This window comes from Octodon degus, unplaced genomic scaffold (genome assembly GCF_000260255.1).
Source record: "Octodon degus isolate 3935 unplaced genomic scaffold, OctDeg1.0 scaffold00029, whole genome shotgun sequence".
Lineage (NCBI taxonomy): Eukaryota > Metazoa > Chordata > Mammalia > Rodentia > Octodontidae > Octodon > Octodon degus.
The window spans coordinates 9246499-9263451 of NW_004524605.1; the positions used below are offsets into that span (position 1 = coordinate 9246499).

At 44.9% G+C, this 16953-nt stretch overlaps 1 protein-coding gene across 5 annotated transcripts in view; it reads left to right on the forward strand.

Moving 5' to 3' along the window:
* Window positions 1-16953, forward strand: part of Gria1 (glutamate ionotropic receptor AMPA type subunit 1) — a 322606-nt gene that overhangs the window by 149748 nt on the left and 155905 nt on the right. For 4 of the 5 annotated variants that reach the window (XM_004629373.1, XM_004629374.1, XM_004629376.1 and 1 more), the window contains exons 3-4: window positions 9616-9855; window positions 12800-12984. In XM_004629373.1, the coding sequence (XP_004629430.1) occupies window positions 9616-9855; window positions 12800-12984 (425 nt within the window). The remainder of the gene's footprint in view (window positions 1-9615; window positions 9856-12799; window positions 12985-16953) is intronic. The other variant, XM_004629377.2, reaches the window with a different exon arrangement.

Here is a 16953-nt window from a genome sequence, read left to right on the forward strand (position 1 = left end):
TAACTTCTTACACTTCAATTGAAGACTACAGACCAATCAGGAAAACCGTAACTCGAATACTGCTCAACTGTCATGACTACGTTCATCAAGAAAGCTATTTATTAAATTGTAGAAACAGTAAAATGGAAAAAAAAAAAAACCCTACAGCAGTGGTTCTCAGTCATTTTGGCACAAGGAACCAGTTTTGTGGAAGACTGTTTCTCTACAGATGGGGAAGGAAGGAACTGTTTTGTCTTTCTGTTTTATCAAAAATGTTTGCAGTGTGTAATAGTTACACTGCCCAGTACCAGCATGTGCACCTCAGCTCCACCTCAGCTCGTCAGGCATTAGGCCCTCGTCAGAAGGTGGCCGCCTGGATCTTCCGGTGCAGTGTACTACTATGTGTGCAGTAGTGCATGCGGGGTTTGCTCCCCTACAGGAAGATAACACCACACTGGTCTCACAGGAGGTGGAGCCCAGGCAGTTATGGGGATTGCGGGAGCAACTGCGAATACCAGTGAAGCTTCTTTCACTCACCAGCCATTCATTTCCTACCCTGTGTTCAGATTCCTACCACACCATGCATGTAATGATCCATGGCCTGGAGTTTGGGGACCCCTGTCCTACAGGATCTGTAAAGAATAACAGAACCTCTATGAGGACAAGGGCGACCTCTGTCCTACTCACTTCTGGATCTCACCACATCTGCCCCACAAAAGACAGCAACCCAGAATTAGATGCATTTCCATACTTACTGCTCAGAGCTTAGAAATACATACCAGCTATGGAGCTTCTAACATGGAGCTGGACGGGGCTAGCCGTTAGACACCTGGTAGGCATTTGGTGACCCGAGCTGCCCGATGCACTCCCCTCCCTGTTCACAGCACCTTTGCTTCGCTCTGGCTGTCCTCCCACTAGGACAGTGAGTTGCTCCACTTGCTTGGACCATGAGCAAAGCCAACAGAGCAGCTATTTCACGTGGATGGACACTGTGAGGAGACAGCCGGAGCAGTCCTCACGTCTAGCTTCCCAAGGCTGCTGCACTTCCCGTCCTGACTGAGCCCCATTGTCTTTAGCTCAGACTCCCTCTGAGCCTGGGAAAGCTTGATTCCACTGATACTTGTTCTCACAATCGAAGAACCAAACCAATGAGGTGTACGTGTTACATAAAGAGAACACACATACACACACACACACACACACACACACACACACACACATTTTTATTGACATGTAAAAGAAAAATGGAGGCCTACATCATAGCTAGGACTGGGGAAGCCTGAGGGCCCTCATGACAAGGCAGTGTTTGAATTGAGCCTGCAGGGATTAGAAAGCATCTAGACAGAAACAGGAAGGAGGTAGGCAGTCTTTGTAGACAAGACCAGGACCCTAAGGCCTGGCATAACCAAGGGCCAAAAGCATCTATGTTTGAATGCAGGGAACCCACTGCACAGCATCTACTGCCCCCTTAGACTTGTCAGAAGTTGTTCCCTTTAGCATTTTCCAAGTCACGCCATGAAGTCAGGACAATATTTGCACCCATTGTATCTCTCCTCTGTTGACTATGCCTACAGGGTGTGAGCACTGAAACATCTTGGGAGAGCAGCTGATACCAGCCTCCTACCAAGTGGCATGCTGGAGCCCTGTGGGTCCCACAGCACAGGTGGGGGACCGCACACCTTAGATCTGTGATAGAAAGCCTTTTAGTGACTGAGTGCCCACGCTACACTGCCAAGCACAGTGGTCACGGAGTACCCACACTGCAATTCAAACTGAACACCCAGGTTTTAGTTTAGCAAAAGAAACAACTCTTATCTGCTGCCTGCCGTGGGGGCACCTCCGCCCATGTGCCAACCGAGGGGGCTCTGTGCGCCGGCTGTGGCCCACGTTCCCCAAGTTCACCTTCCGCTGCCTCAGAGCACTACTCTTACTTGGAACTAGGGCCTCTTCATTTCACCCTACATTAAGTGAACAGGGACTTTTATTTTTGTTTCTTACACAAATCAGTCTGTTCCTGAGTTCTGCTGAGAGCTTCAGTTCCTTCTACCTGAAGCTCCTCTAATCCTTTACCTGGCCAGTTCCTTGGGGCTTATTTCTCAGCTCAAATTAGTGCTACAGAGCAAAGCTTCTAAATTTTCCTTGCTAAAGTGGCCCTGCCAGTCACGTACACATCTTCACAGTCTGGTTTTTTTTGGTAGCACTTGCAAAATGATCTTGTTTATTAGTAGGTCACCTCTCTCCTCTTCTGAAGTCCAAGTTCCATGATGGTAGGGACTTTTCTGATTCAGCGCAGGCACTGGCCTGTTGCCAAACATCTATCTCATACATGTTCAGTGAACATTTGTTGGACAGGTGGATGATTACCTAGATGAAGAAATAAAAAGATGGAGAGAAGAGATAGAAAATTCTCATCTGTAGCACTATACACACCTAGGGAGTATAAAAGTTTTATTACAGATCAAAGGCAGGGAGGAAGAAATAGGGAAGGGGAAGGGAGGAGAGGAGAGAGGAGGGGAGGGGCAGGGAGAGGAGGGAAAGAATAGGAACGGAAGAATGACTAGATTTTTTATTTTTTTAGGGTTAGTTTTGTGTGTGTGTAGGGTCTCACTGCGCAGCTTAGACTCCTAGTGATCCTTGTGTTTTCTGCCTCCCCGGTGCTGGGATTGCACCACCGCACCTGGACTCAGTCACCCACCACCGGCTCAGCGCACTTAAAGCAGGGCCAGCATGACATGCAGTGCCATGGATCGAACCCTGCCCCCTACGCTTACCTAAGCGAGTGCTTAGTCCACTGAGCTATCTCGCCTGCCCTAAGAATGACTAGTTTACAGCAACTCTTTTGTCAAGAAGCTGCAAATCCAGCTCAGAGAGGGAGAAGGGCTTGTTCACAGTCCCAGAGTGGCTTCCTGGCAATAACTTCTTCACAACTGTTCCAGGAATGTAAATTTTTTTGCAGCAGCAGAAAATTGCAGCAGCATACCACGTTGGTTCGTCTGCCCTTGCCCACCCCCAGCTCACACTGTGAGTCTAAATCCCAAAACCGTGAACCCAGCTCTACTTTCATTTGTAGCCCATGTGCAGTGTCACATCCTATTGGCTTTCAGTGCTTAGTAATTAATACCTCAGTCATACAATAGACACTCAAATCCAGGCAGGGGATGATGGCCCTCCTCTGTCTCCTCTGCGGTTACTTTCCTGCTGGGCAGTAAAGGGAGGAGAGACCATGGGAGGCCAAGGTGAATCCCAAACCAAAGCAAAATGCAGCACTCACCATGCTGCAATGGCTGAACTCCTGCAATCCTGCCAAGGCCCTGGCGCTCTGGCCCAGCCGCGCCTGCTCTGGGCGACACCCCTTGCTGAAGGGTTTCCTTCTCCGTCATCTCAGCATCTTTGCTTCATCTGGTCTCTCTACCTAGACAGAGGCTCAGGTGCTTGGTGCCATGTGTCACCTGTACTGAGCACTCCGTGAACACCCCTGGGAGCTCCCCGGTCCTTCCCCTCATCACCTCTCAATTACCCCTTGCTTTCTTGAAGCAAAGCTTGCTGAATTTGTGTGCAAACTCGGAGAGAGGCGAAGCTATGCCTGTCGTGTGTGACTGTAGTGTCCCAATCTTCTGGCGGTATTAATTTCTGACACCCAGTAAATATTTGTAGCCTATATTAAGTCAGTGATAAGGCTCTATCTCCTGAGTGGCAGAGAAGCCCTGGACATGCCTCAGAACCCTAAATAAATGTGACACAGTTTGGAGGGAATAGGGACAGTTTCTCTCTATCATAATTCTTTGCATGGCATTGTGAAACTAACACCCAAAAGTCTGCAAAAAGAAAAGAATACTCTAATTATCTTCTTATTGTCTTTTGACATTTGATATCAAAACCTTAGTCATCTGATCAAAAGCGTGACTCCCACAAGTAGATAGAATTATTGGAGGAGAGGGTGTCTAAAAGTGCTTCCAGCCACGTGCGGTTTCTCCTTCCCTCCCCCCAGATGAAGCTGTCCCACAGCCTCATTATCCACTATTTACCTCGGGTTGACACACTTGCAGGGACTGAAGCCCGGAGCTAAGGAGAAATGTCAGTGTGAGAGGCCTTAGCTAAAGTGACAATAAAAAAGGAGCTGCTCATACCAGGAGCTGCCTCCCTAGGGGGAGCTGTCAAGGCCCCTGCCCAGGGGTGGGAGATTTATTGATAATAAGTGGATGGTGCCTTAACCAGGAGTGATTATCAAAGAGATCTGAGGGCACCGAGGCTGCCATCGGACAGCCCGCACTGAGCAGGGTGTGGGTTTTCCTGCCCTTGCCAGCTCTGGCCCGCCCGCCCGCCTCCCCCAGAGGGAATGCCTGGCCTCATTTCTCGCTCACGCTGATGGTTGGACACATTCTGCCACGGAATCACTTGGAGGCAAGAATCTCGGAATCTGACACTCTGGCAGGAGTCCCCCAGCGTCCTGCCTTTTCCATATCTATGGCAGTTGCCATTCCTTCTGCCTAGAGTAGCCCTGTCTGCATTGGCAACTACTCCAGACAGCTTCTGCTAGATGATCGCTGCTTATCTTTCAGAGTTGAAGCTTGCCCCTCCTCTCGGAAGCCTTCTTTGAGGTCTCCGAAGGCTGGGGGCTGGGTAGACCAGCCTAAACTCATCCATGCCACAGCTCTTAGGCTGAATTAGTACTCTTGTTAGCGATCACTCTCTAACTGTCCAGGTGACAGTACTGGAGGCCAGGGACCCGGCTGCCTCACCAGTGCATCATCATCGCTTGGCCCAGCACTGCACCAGTCACACATGCTAAAGGTGGAGTGGTGGTTGCGAGGGTCAGTGAATGGGTGGCCAAAGAACAGCTGAGATGTGTGCTGTCGGCTCGGCTCAGAGAGGGGAGAACAAGACAGGAAGGACCAGTGAGGACTTTTATATGTGTACCTCCAGGGGCCGGATGAGGCGGGGACTCTCTTACTGGAGCAGAAGCAGGCTGTGTGCTACAAGAAAGGCTCCTCCAGAAGTTGGAGCTGACCCCTATGCCAGTGTCGCACTCTTTTCTATCTGTGTGCATGGAGAAGATCACATAGCACCCAAATTGAGAGCTCAGTCTTCGTTACCAAAGTGGCAGTGGGCAGATCTCCCTTTCACCGTATTCTGGTCCTGAGTCTCATGTCCCCATCTGGCAATGTATTCCTGGGGTGAAAAGAGTTAACACAAGGAAACATCCTTAAGAAGTGTCTGGCATTCAAAGTTCCCAGCTGTAAGCTGCGAATTGTCACTATGAGAAATGATCACACACACACACACACACACAAACACACACACACACACACACACACACACACACACACACACACACACTGCTTTCCTACCCTCTGCATCCTGCACATAGTCCAGCCTACTTGGAATCCACCTCCAGGGACTGGAGTCAGGAATGGGCCAGGGCATGGCCTGTGTGGATCCTGCTTCTGAGTACTCCCCTTCCTTCCTTCATGTCTGCCAGACCTGACAATTCTTCCTCCACCCCAACTCCTCAACACATCTTTTCTCTACTAAGTAATTAATTTGCATAACAGGCTACAGATTGTACCCCAAATAAAATCCAAGACTCCAAAGGCATCTTGATGTAGTGCTCAGCATTTGGTAAGAACAGAATCCAAGAACCCAGACCTTTATCTGCTTTCTTTCTTTAAATTTTATTTTCTAAAGAATACAAAATAGAATTTCTGAAAGAAACATTAGAAATGTTACAAAATTTCATTAAACAAAGTAATAGAAATTCAACAACAGTTGCTACATGTTGTCTTCAAATTAGTTGTTTAGGTTACCAGATATAAACATGCAAAATTAGTTTTTAAAACAAAACAAAAAATTTATAAGAAAGTAAAAAGAGAACAAAAATAAGAACAAAAAGAAAACAATTTTAAGCATTAACTGCTCCTTTCAAGCAAAGTGAGCTCAAGGCCAACATGAACTATAGAGTAACACCCTGTCTCAAAAAGACAAAAAAAAAATGTGTAAATGTACTCTTTTTAAAATTTTATTTATTTGTTTGATACAGGGTCTCATTAGGCAGTTCAGACTCGTAGTGATCCTCCTGTCTACCTCAGCCTCCCCAGTGCTGGGATTATAGGCATGTACCACCGTGCCTGGTTTCAGGGTCGGCTGTGCCTGGGGCTCTGGGGCCACACTGCGTGTAGTATCAGGAATTGAACCCGGGTCCTTGCGCTTGCCAGGGAGGTGCTTAGACCGCCAAGCTACCTCCCCAGCCTAAATGTGGACTCTTAGAGTATCCTATTTTATTATATTCATCCTTATTCTTGTGACGATGTGAGGTGGTAGTGTCTAATGATGAGATGAAGTAAGGTAAATAGGCAACTATGGAAGGGTTACCTAAACTCAAGCACTGTGATGTTCAAGAGAGTTGAGAGCACTCAGCTAAGTGACTAACAGGCAGGTGGGGCAGCATGGATACACCAGACAGTGGGACGAATCACATCGTCGGCAAGATGAAACAGAATGGTGCAGTATTTCATTGCATTATTCAGAAAATCATGAAATTTGAATCTGTTCAACTGTTTTATTTTTGCAATTTTGCATTTTATGTTTTCTAACTTCAGCTGACAATAAGCCAACAAACCCATGGAAAGTGAAACTTCCTAATGAAAAGACGCTTGAAATTTCAATAAAATGTGCTCAAAATCATGTCAATGTAACTGAAAAACAAATTTTTAGTTTTGTAGCTGGACTGACAGCTTTGTATGGTTAAATATTAAAATAGTTTCTGTTAAATCAGAGTTAAAAAAAAAAAAAAAAGACCAGCAGAAGTCGACAGCACAATGACCCACGCTGCCCTGCATATGTACCTAAGTATGTCTTTTCCCTCCATCCTCTAGTCCTTGGCCCCATCCTAGTTTTTCCTTCCCATTGAACAAATTCTTCTGGAACTGAAAAAGCACACTGGACATGGCTAAAAGCTTGACCATCAAATAATAAAGTATTATGGAATCAGGAAGCACTTTGCAGTCAATTAGAGAAGAACGCAGAACGCTGGGCCCTCAAGGAGTGGCAGACTGCAAGAGCCCAAAGCATTATTTTACTAAGGAGAAAATGCCCTTGGAAGCGTGGGATTCACTGAAGGTCACCCTAGTATATTCTGTGCCCATTCAGCCAAAAAGAGAATCCTCCAGTTCCTCTGGCACCTAATCTGGTATTTTTTCTACAGAACCATGTTATCTCTTCTAATTGAATATCTATTGTGAAAGAATCAAAGAAATGCATGACAACTACTAATTATATTTCTCAATACAAGGGGATTGCTGAGTGCCTTCCCGTGCAAGCATTGGTCCTACAGAGGCAGGTCTGTCCTCCTCCCCCTCCGCCTCCCTCTCTTCTTCCTCCTCCTACTCCCCCTCTTCTGCTCCCTCTTTCTCTCCGCCTCCTTTGGGTTTCCAAAATGAGGAGACAGCATGAAGATCAGATGTTCAGTGACTCTGGCAGGTGAGATCCACTCAAGGAAACTGGCCCAGGCTACCTCCAAGCCTGCTCTTTTAAGGAGTAGTGGGACAAGAGCCTTAAGGGACAAAACACCTCGGTTAAGGGATTTGTAAAAGGGAGAATTGGGGAGATGATTTGAGAAACAAAATCCTGGCCTGCTATGTGTCTAAGGATGTGATCACAACAGTTGGCTCAGACCCTTTCCACCTTCACCCGAGCCTTGCTTTTCCCACTTGTAAAAAAATTGCAAGAAACATCAGTTATGAGGAATTCAGAGGCCCAAGATGAAAGTGTGGAACCAGAAAGGTGCCAGGAGAGAAGACGTCTGGAGCATCAGACTTATGCCCAGCAGTATAATATTTCATTGCTGCAAGGGAAGAAAAGAGATCCTAAAATTACCTCAGGGAGCATATTATAATACTTCAGCAGACATGATAGTCTCCCTATATAAACTAAACCTGAAGCAATTTGTGTGTGTCGACAAAACCACATTTCACATAAGGAGGATAATATGCAATGCCTGCCTCCTGGTAGAGAAATCCACATCTATGTAAATCTTGATCCTAGTAATTACAATAGACATTTTGAAACAGTGCCTCTCTTGAGCTGTGAATGGAAAGTGTCTTCATTAAGGAGAAAGCAAAAGCAGTGCGAGAGGTGGAAGAGAAAGAGCTACCTTAGAAGAAAGCAACCTGGGACAGAAGAGTGGGAGACCTGGGGGACCCAACAGACTCCCCTGTTGGGGTCCAACTCTACTTCACCATGTCCTGAGGATCACGTAGCCTTCCCATGGAGATGTGTCATTCATTTATTTATCAAAGATTTATTAATTATCTGCAGTGTTCCAGGCACCCTGCTCGCTTCAGGGCACAAACATAATCTTTGTTTTCAGGAAATTTATATTGATACAAAGAGCCACAGAGATATTCAAATAGACAGAGAACATTGTTTTAGAGCACACTGATAGAGTGGGGAATAGAACAGTGATGTGACAGAGATGGGTGGGGGCTGAGCGCAGAGAAGGTGGTCATTGTTTAGAAGAATGCACTCTAAAATACTCTTATTGAAGGAGGAGGAGGAAGAAGAAGAGGACTGAACTGCCTCACTATTAGTTACATTGGAAGGGTCATTTTCAGGCAGTGGGGATGGCCTTTGGGTTGGCCCACTTGCTGAGACAAATACCGTGAATTATCCATCCTATGTGGTAGCAAAATGAAGTTTCAGAACTGACTGTCCTGGAGTCCTTTGCTGTGGTTATTAGCATGATGTTCTAATCAGCAATATCATCAGCCACAAGCAGGAATTGGTAACTTCCCCAGGGAGCCTGCAAAATAACCCTGTGGGAATGTTCACACAGCTATTACTATAGCTAGTACATTGGGAGGCCTGAAAATCCACCAGTGGGATGTATGAGCATAAAACGAGTACCAGCAGAGAAATGTACACCAAGAGCTCAAGGCTAAGCTGGGAAAATCAACACTTGTTTTCTTAAACATGTATCAGACATCTTTTTCTAATAACATCTTTTTATGTTTTGCCTTGATGCAATGGGCAATAGAATGCTAATATGGCTACATACGATGTCTTTCTAACTCAGATTTATCCTAGCTTTGCTATGTGAATGTGTCTATTAACTTTCTGATCCTTGATTTTCCCCTTTAAAAATGACTTTATCAGGGTCTGATAGAAACAAAGTGAAATAATATATGAAAATGTTTATATCCCTGGCTATTATAATTAATAATCTTGATAATGATGCCTGGCATGTAAGAGACACCTAAGCTTCTAATTTAGATAGATTGGAGTTTGGATGGATAAATGTGTGAGTAGTATGGAAAGATGGATAGAATATATGATTAGGTGAATAGACTGGTGGGTTGAAGGGATGAATGGAAGGATGAGTGGACAGATAGAGGGATGGACAGATGGATGGATGGATGGATGGATGGACGGATGGATGGATGGATGGATGGATGGATGGATGGATGGATGAATGGATGCACAAACTAGTTGGTGAGTTGAATATCTACATAATAGACAGATATCTACATTGCATGTGCAATGGGTTAGATGGGGTTTTAGTAGATGAATTTGTTTTTGAGTCACCTGATGGTTTGTTTACAAGATCTTCTGTCCATTAACTTTCCTCTTCTTCTCTTCCAGTCTGTTCCCAGTTCTCCAAAGGAGTCTACGCCATCTTTGGGTTCTACGAACGAAGGACTGTCAACATGCTGACCTCCTTCTGTGGGGCTCTCCATGTGTGCTTCATCACACCCAGCTTTCCTGTAGATACTTCCAATCAATTCGTCCTCCAGCTGCGCCCTGAACTTCAGGATGCCCTCATCAGCATCATTGACCACTATAAGTGGCAGAAATTTGTCTACATCTATGATGCTGACCGGGGTAAGCCAAGGCCTAGTACAGACTGTTAAAGGGTAGAGAGACAATTACTGGCCGGAAGAACAATCACGCCTCACTGCCTCCTTGAAACGCATGGGGGAATGATCCAAAAATGCTTTATTTCTGTAGACTGATTTCTCAGAAGCTAATCTCTAACTCACAGTGTGGAAACAGACCTTTTGAGGGAATAATCCTCTTAACACACCATGTCACTCCACAGTTCACCAAGCTCCCATGGCTCCTGAGTCCTAGGGCCTCAATCAAATAGAGCGTACCAAGTGGCAGGGTTGTTAGTGGTGTAGACAGCCCACTAAGCCCTAAGTTCTTTCTTCTTCTCTGCTTTGGGTCAGTGCTTTCTGCCTTAGTTTCCCCACTTATGTAATGAGGATAAAATTCACAATGCCTTCATTTTCCCATCTCTATAATGAAGACAGCAGCAGTCTCTGCTTTAAAAACATACTGTGAAGATTAAATGAGACAATGACTAGAAAGAGGTCACTCTGAGCCTCCAACCCAGTAAATGCTTGCAATCCCCGATCTGCCTCGGCTGTTCTCCTCATTACCATCATCACTGTCCCTCTCCAGGCTTTGTAACTTTGCCTCCTTTAGATTCTACAACACACTTCTCAACTACTTCCTGTACATGTTTCTGCTCCATATTTCTACTCACACTGTCCTCATGTCTTGCAATGTGTTTCCCTTCTCAAATCTACTGACAGAAATCCCTGTCCTCCTTGGCAGCTGGCTAAACACCACTTCCACGATGGCCTGACTCTCTAGGTGGGAACTCTGTGTTTTGCCCTGATTTCTGTGCTTTTTCCTTGCACTATCTGCCTCCTCCATATGCTGACGAATCCTGTACAAATACAGTCAGTATTAGTGGAGCTAAATAAATGGGACACGCTAGGCTCAGAAACTGAGGCCAAGGAGCCCTGACGCACCTCCTATAGGGGGTCTTGGAGGACTTTTGAGTAGGACTTTTTATAGTGACTTATAAAAGTTGCTTTTCAAGAAATGAGGCAATTGTTTCAGACGAGAAGGAGCTGGCAGAGAGGCCATAAGCACCCGTTCCTTTGACAATTTCCCTTCTCAAAAAGTAGTTACTATGTTGGGCGAAGGGTGTCACCCAAGACGGTATCTTTCAACTTCAGACTGGAAGTAGCGAAGCCAGAAAAATGTAACTTTGCCTATAGGGATCAACAGAAGAGCCCACACTCTCAGAAGGGCACCAGATACCTCAGAACTCAGAGCTCTAAACTCTATCATTTGCCAGCTGCATGACTTGCAACCAGTGGCTAAATCTCTCTAAGCTTCAGTTTCTACATCTGCAAAATAAGAACAACAGTAGTATCTACAACTGAATTAAGAAAAAAGCCACAGAATAGTGTCAGGTATATGGTAAAGTTTTATTAAATGTAAAGTTCAAACCTATTGAACAACATGACTTGAAAAATGAAACAAAATAGAGAGGCATGACAGAATCAGTCTATAGAGGACTCTTGAGACGAGACACTATATTGGTCACTAGAGATGGGATTAGCCATGTTCCTAGATTTGGAAATGATATACATAAAAATTATTAATGCAAAAGCCAATTAGGTATCTGTGGCCAGCAGAATGATATGCCCCAACATATCTGTGTCCTCATCCCTGAACCTGTAATATGATTTTTACATGGCAAAGGGGAATTCAGACTCTAGGTAGAATTAATGTTGTTAATTGACTGACTTTAAATAGGAAGACTGTCCTGGATTTTTTTGGATGGACATGATGTAGTCACAAAGTCCTTAACCGTGAAAGGAAGAGGCAGGAGAGTCCATGTCAGAGTGATGAGAGGAAAACTGAACAAGCATTTTTGACGGTGAAGACAGAGGGGGCCAATAGCCAAGGATACAGGCAACTTCTACAAACTGGAAAGGCAGGGGGCCTGCCAGTGAGCTCAGCTGTTTAAGTGCCTGCTCATGCAAACGCAGTCAGGTGCAGGGTATGGCGGTTCAATCCCCAGCTTCACCTGCCTCACCAGACCTGCCCTTCAGGTGACCTGAGCCACCAAACAAAAAAAATCCTTCTCAGCTTTTAGTTAGGATAAATATACAGCTACTTTCTCTTAGTTCAGTGAGAAGCAAGTTTTGAACTAATAGCGTTTAGACAAGATATCATGTCTGCATCTTGTACTATGAATAACTACGACAAAGACAATATTCAATATATTAATTATTGTAACTGCCCTACTAACCTGTTTAGAAACTGTCTCATTGCTACTTCTTTCTCAATAAAATATAAAAAATAAAAATTAAAAAAGGAAGGTAACAGAGTTGATTTTCCCCTAGAATCTCCAGAAAGCAGCATTTCCCCTGCCAACACACAGATTTTAATCTAGGAAGACCTAGCTAAAATTTCTGACCTTCAAAAATATACAATAATAAATGTTTTCCATGTTAAGCTGCTAAACTGGTGGTAATTTGTAATGGCAGAAATAGGAAAAAAATGTCATCTAACTCTCAAAGATAAAACAAAGCATTGTTGAGTCATAGACTAAAACTCTCACAGGGGTTAGACCCTACCATGTATAAGATATTCATATTTAATCTTCATAATGACATTGTGAGGTAGGAATTACTTACATTACCACTTTCCTGTTGATTAAACTAAATTTTGAAAAAACAAATGCACTCATGTAGAGTAATGTAGCCATTATGATGAACTTGACCTTCAGATTAGATTGTGACCACTAATTCTACTGTCCACCATGCCCTGAGAAGAGAAACACAATGAAGGCCCAGGGCCTGCATTGAGGAGGTTCAGACTACCACAGCAAGAGAAAGCTGGAGCCAGACGTGGTGGAGAAGCACAGCTGGGGTGGACAACAGTGGGAGCTGGTGGGTGCAGGTGATACCCGTGGGGCTCATGGTCTTCCATCTGTCTGCCCTCCTCATCTGGCCACCAGGTTTGTCCGTTCTTCAGAAAGTCCTAGACACAGCAGCAGAGAAGAACTGGCAGGTGACAGCAGTCAACATTTTGACAACCACAGAGGAAGGATACAGGATGCTCTTTCAGGACCTGGAGAAGAAAAAGGAGCGGCTGGTGGTGGTGGACTGCGAATCAGAACGTCTCAATGCCATCTTGGGCCAGGTAGAAAGGGCGCAAAGGGGCTCCAGTGGGTATGGGAGGTAACTTGGGGAAGGCGAGGCGCACACCACCATGGAAGTTATAAAGAGTATCCTTTATAACTTGATCATTTATAAGATGAAACTAGAGGCTGTCCATCTCACAGTCTGTCCTTCATAAAATTTAATTCAGAAATTTGATGTAGGAGCATAGCCAATAAGAATCTTTTTTTTTTTTTAATGTATTTAGTACAGGGTCTCACTACACAGATCAGACTTGTAGTGATCCTTTCTGCTTTTCAGCCTCCCAAGCACTGGGATTACAGGCATTGTGCCACCATGCCCAGTCTCAATTCACCATCTCAGCATGCCCCGGGGGCAGGGCCGGAACCCAGCTCCTGCATCTGCCTAAGCAGGCACTTTAGTTGCTGAGCTCTCTGGCTGGCCTTACCAATAAGAATCTTGGTATATTTCTTTTTTTTTTTTTTTGGCCTGCTTAGCCCACCCTGAGGGAGGGGTTGGCATGGCATTTGGTGCTGGGGATTGAACCTTGGTCCCCTGCACCTGCCTCTGCTTGCCCAAGCAGGCGCTGTACACCGCTGAGCTATCTCACCAGCCCTTGGTAGGGATTTCAAATGATTCTCAGGTCAATTGACCAACGTCTCAGCTCTGTGTTTCTCTTTATTGTTAAGATATAAATTACATTGCATTTTAGAGCTCATGAAGCATTCTCGCAGTAGGAGCACCAGCTGCGGAGCCAGATTCCTGCACGCAGCCTCGGGCTCTGTGGCTCCCTGATCTAACATTTGGCATCTCATCCCTTTGGCCCACTGACCTGTTTCAAAAGCCCGAGGAAGCTGCAGCCACGTCCCTTTCTACTGTTTCCTCTTGCCTCTGAGGAACCCGCTGCACGGGCAGTGAACAGGCCGTGTGAGCTCAACAGGTTTAGCAGCAGCAATTCCTACATCGTCGTTCCTCCCATCTCAGACCTCAAGCATGTGCCTGGCATGGATATAGCGGGCCTTTGCATAGATCCCTGGCCTTTTAAAACTAGATTTGCGCCTAGATAAATTAGCAAAGAAGAGGATTCACAATCACTTTTTAACAGTGCCATATAATAAAGGATAGTCATTTTAGGTACTTGACAGACAGCATGAAAAAACTTGTTAATGGCCCTCAAGCCTCACGGGGCCCCACAGGGGGCTTCTGCACCAGCTCTGCAATCATGCAGAAGCCTCAGCCGCACAACGGGGGGAGAGGCTGGAAGTCGGTGGGTTCTTTAAGGCATTAACGCTGTGTGTTCTGCTGTGTGATGTATGCATCCAGCTTCTGCTCTTGGAAAGGAAAACCAGCCAAAATGATTTCTGCTGAAACAGAAGCACCCTGAGCTGGAGTCAGCATCGTGAATTCTAGTGTTTAAGGGAGGCATTTGGGACAGTGGTTAAAATCAGAAACTGTGGAACCATGCTGGGGAGGGGTGTGTTAAATCCCAATCTAGTACTTACTGGCTTGGTGACATTAGCTGAGCTTTTGACCTTTCTGTGTCCCAGGTTCCTGCTCTGTAAAATGGGAATGAGAACAATAATCACACCTCTAGGAGCTCCTAAAGGGATCAGTGCACGTAAAGTACCTGCAATAGAGCCTGCCCAGTGACATACATTAACATCTGCCTGCTTTGGGCATCCATCACCCCTGCCAACACAGGTTTCTGGGCCACTTCGCTCCGTGGGCACAAATGCATTCACCTGCAAACTAAGACTTCAGGTCCTCACTGTACAATGCTGGTAAAAAGATAAGATAGGCTCCAGAAAATGAGACGAATGCCAGTGAAGCGCTCCTAGCAGAATCCCAGCTTGTCCTGGATTGTCCCACGCTACTATTTTTCAGCATTTATAGTACACAGCCATTACTCCAGGCCTTCACCGAGGCAACTCCCATTTATCCTCACATGAACTCCACAAAGCAACTTCAGTTGATTTCCCTGTTTTAAATATAAAGAAAAAAAGGATTACACTGCTTGAGCTGTCACTGGCAACATATAAGGAAGGCAGAAGTTGGGTGAACCTGGCCTCGGCCACGGGGCTCACACTTTTAAAGCCACAACTTTTCTGCCTCTATTGTCTACAGCTCCCTCCTCTGCAATTTACTTACATATTTCTGCCTCCAGCACCCAACTGGAATATGAGCTCTGTGAGAACAGTGATTTTAGTTTTGTCTTTTTTTTAACCCAGTCTGTCTACAGCATTTGGTGCATGGCACCAAGCAATGGGAAGCAATGACAGACAAGACAATAAATATGGTCTGAATGAATTGGAAGAATAAGGGTTCAGTGAATGCTGAGAATCATTTCAAATGTGAGATGGCTCTGAGCTTCTACCGGTACCTGCAGGCTAAGCAAGGGCTACGAGCTGCAGGGATGGTTTGTAAACTGGAGTGCAAGAGGTCGTAGAAGGGTTGGGATTTACAGGGAAGCTTAGCAAGCCCAGCAGAGGAGGCTGAGTTTCCACTAGAGATGGCACAGACAGATGAGCTTGCAGTCATGGATATCCTTGGGAACTATTCTAGAGAGTTTGGGATTATTTGGTAGACAGGGTGGAGTTGGTGAAGGTTGACGAGCAAGAATAGGATTATTAGAATATTACACTCTGTCAATATATATGACAGCAAATTATATAATACAGTGATTATGTACAGAATGAATTAAGGGGAGAGGCGAGCAAGACCTCTTGGGGCTATCCATCATACTGCCCTGTTTTGCTGTGTTCATGGTGCTTCTCACCCGCTGAAATCTTGTTCATTTAATCTATTTATATATTTACCATCTGGTTCTCTCCTAAAAATGACAATGCAGCTCACTGAGGTCATAAGGACCTTGCTTCCCTTTTCGTAGATGTAGCCCACACATAGCGCCGGGGTTGGCATATAATCTAAATTCGATAAGTATTTGCTGAGCAGATTAATACATCACAGGAGGCTTTACAGAGCTGAGAATAGAGCTCAGCCATAAAGGACAAAACAGTCAAGGACAATAAGAGAGGCCGTGTCCGTGTGACACAGATTGGGAATAAAGGCAATCCAAAGGAAGTGAACTTTGACTTGGTGGGGTCCGAGAGATGATTGACCCCATGGAAAATGACACATTCCATTTGTGATGCCTTTCTGGGTTGTGCATATTTATCTGCTTGCCTGCCTACTATGGACCTGCTCCTTAGAAGGTATGACCTTCAAGAGGGCAGCACTGCGCAGCTGTGCTCCCTTGCCATTGTGGGGCGTGCAGAGGACATCAAAGATAGTAAGCCTTAGGAAAAATAGGTCAGTGAGTAGGTGCGTAGGTAGAGAGGAAGATTGGGAGTAGGTGGAACTACACAATCTTGCTAATTTTTATTAGTTAAAAGTCATCAGTTTAATGATTTTCTCTTGTGTTTTCATCTCACAGGAAATATATTCCTCTGTTGCCAGAGTATAGCAAGGCTTAAAAAATTGTTTATTTACTATTTTGTGTTTGCTAGAAGCTAAATAGGTTTTTGACAAAGGTATCTCAATGTTGAAGGGCAGGCAGCAAATCATTTGACAGGAAGATGAAAAAGCAATGAAGAATTATTAAAAAAAAAAAAAAAAACTATTATCCCAATGGTACTGGAGCCCCGCAGTCTGGAATTTCACAGTCTAAACACTGGTTCAGAGCATTCATTGTATGTGTGCTTGCATTTAATTATTCCTCACATAAAAAATATGTGAGCTACTATGCCCATATATCCAATTAAGGAGATGTCTGAATGTGGATTTTAATAACCTTGAAAATTTATTCAGTTAAAAAGAGACGCCTGAGTGCTTCTCATATATTTTATGTCTCCCTGCAACAGTGCAGGGGAAGAGACACTGAGCAGGGTACATGAACCCCAGTTTGGTATTTAAAAAAGGGAAAGAAAAAGAAATAGTTCAAGTTAATCTACAGGTTAATGGCAGCTGTGGAAGGGAAGCTGTCTTAACCATT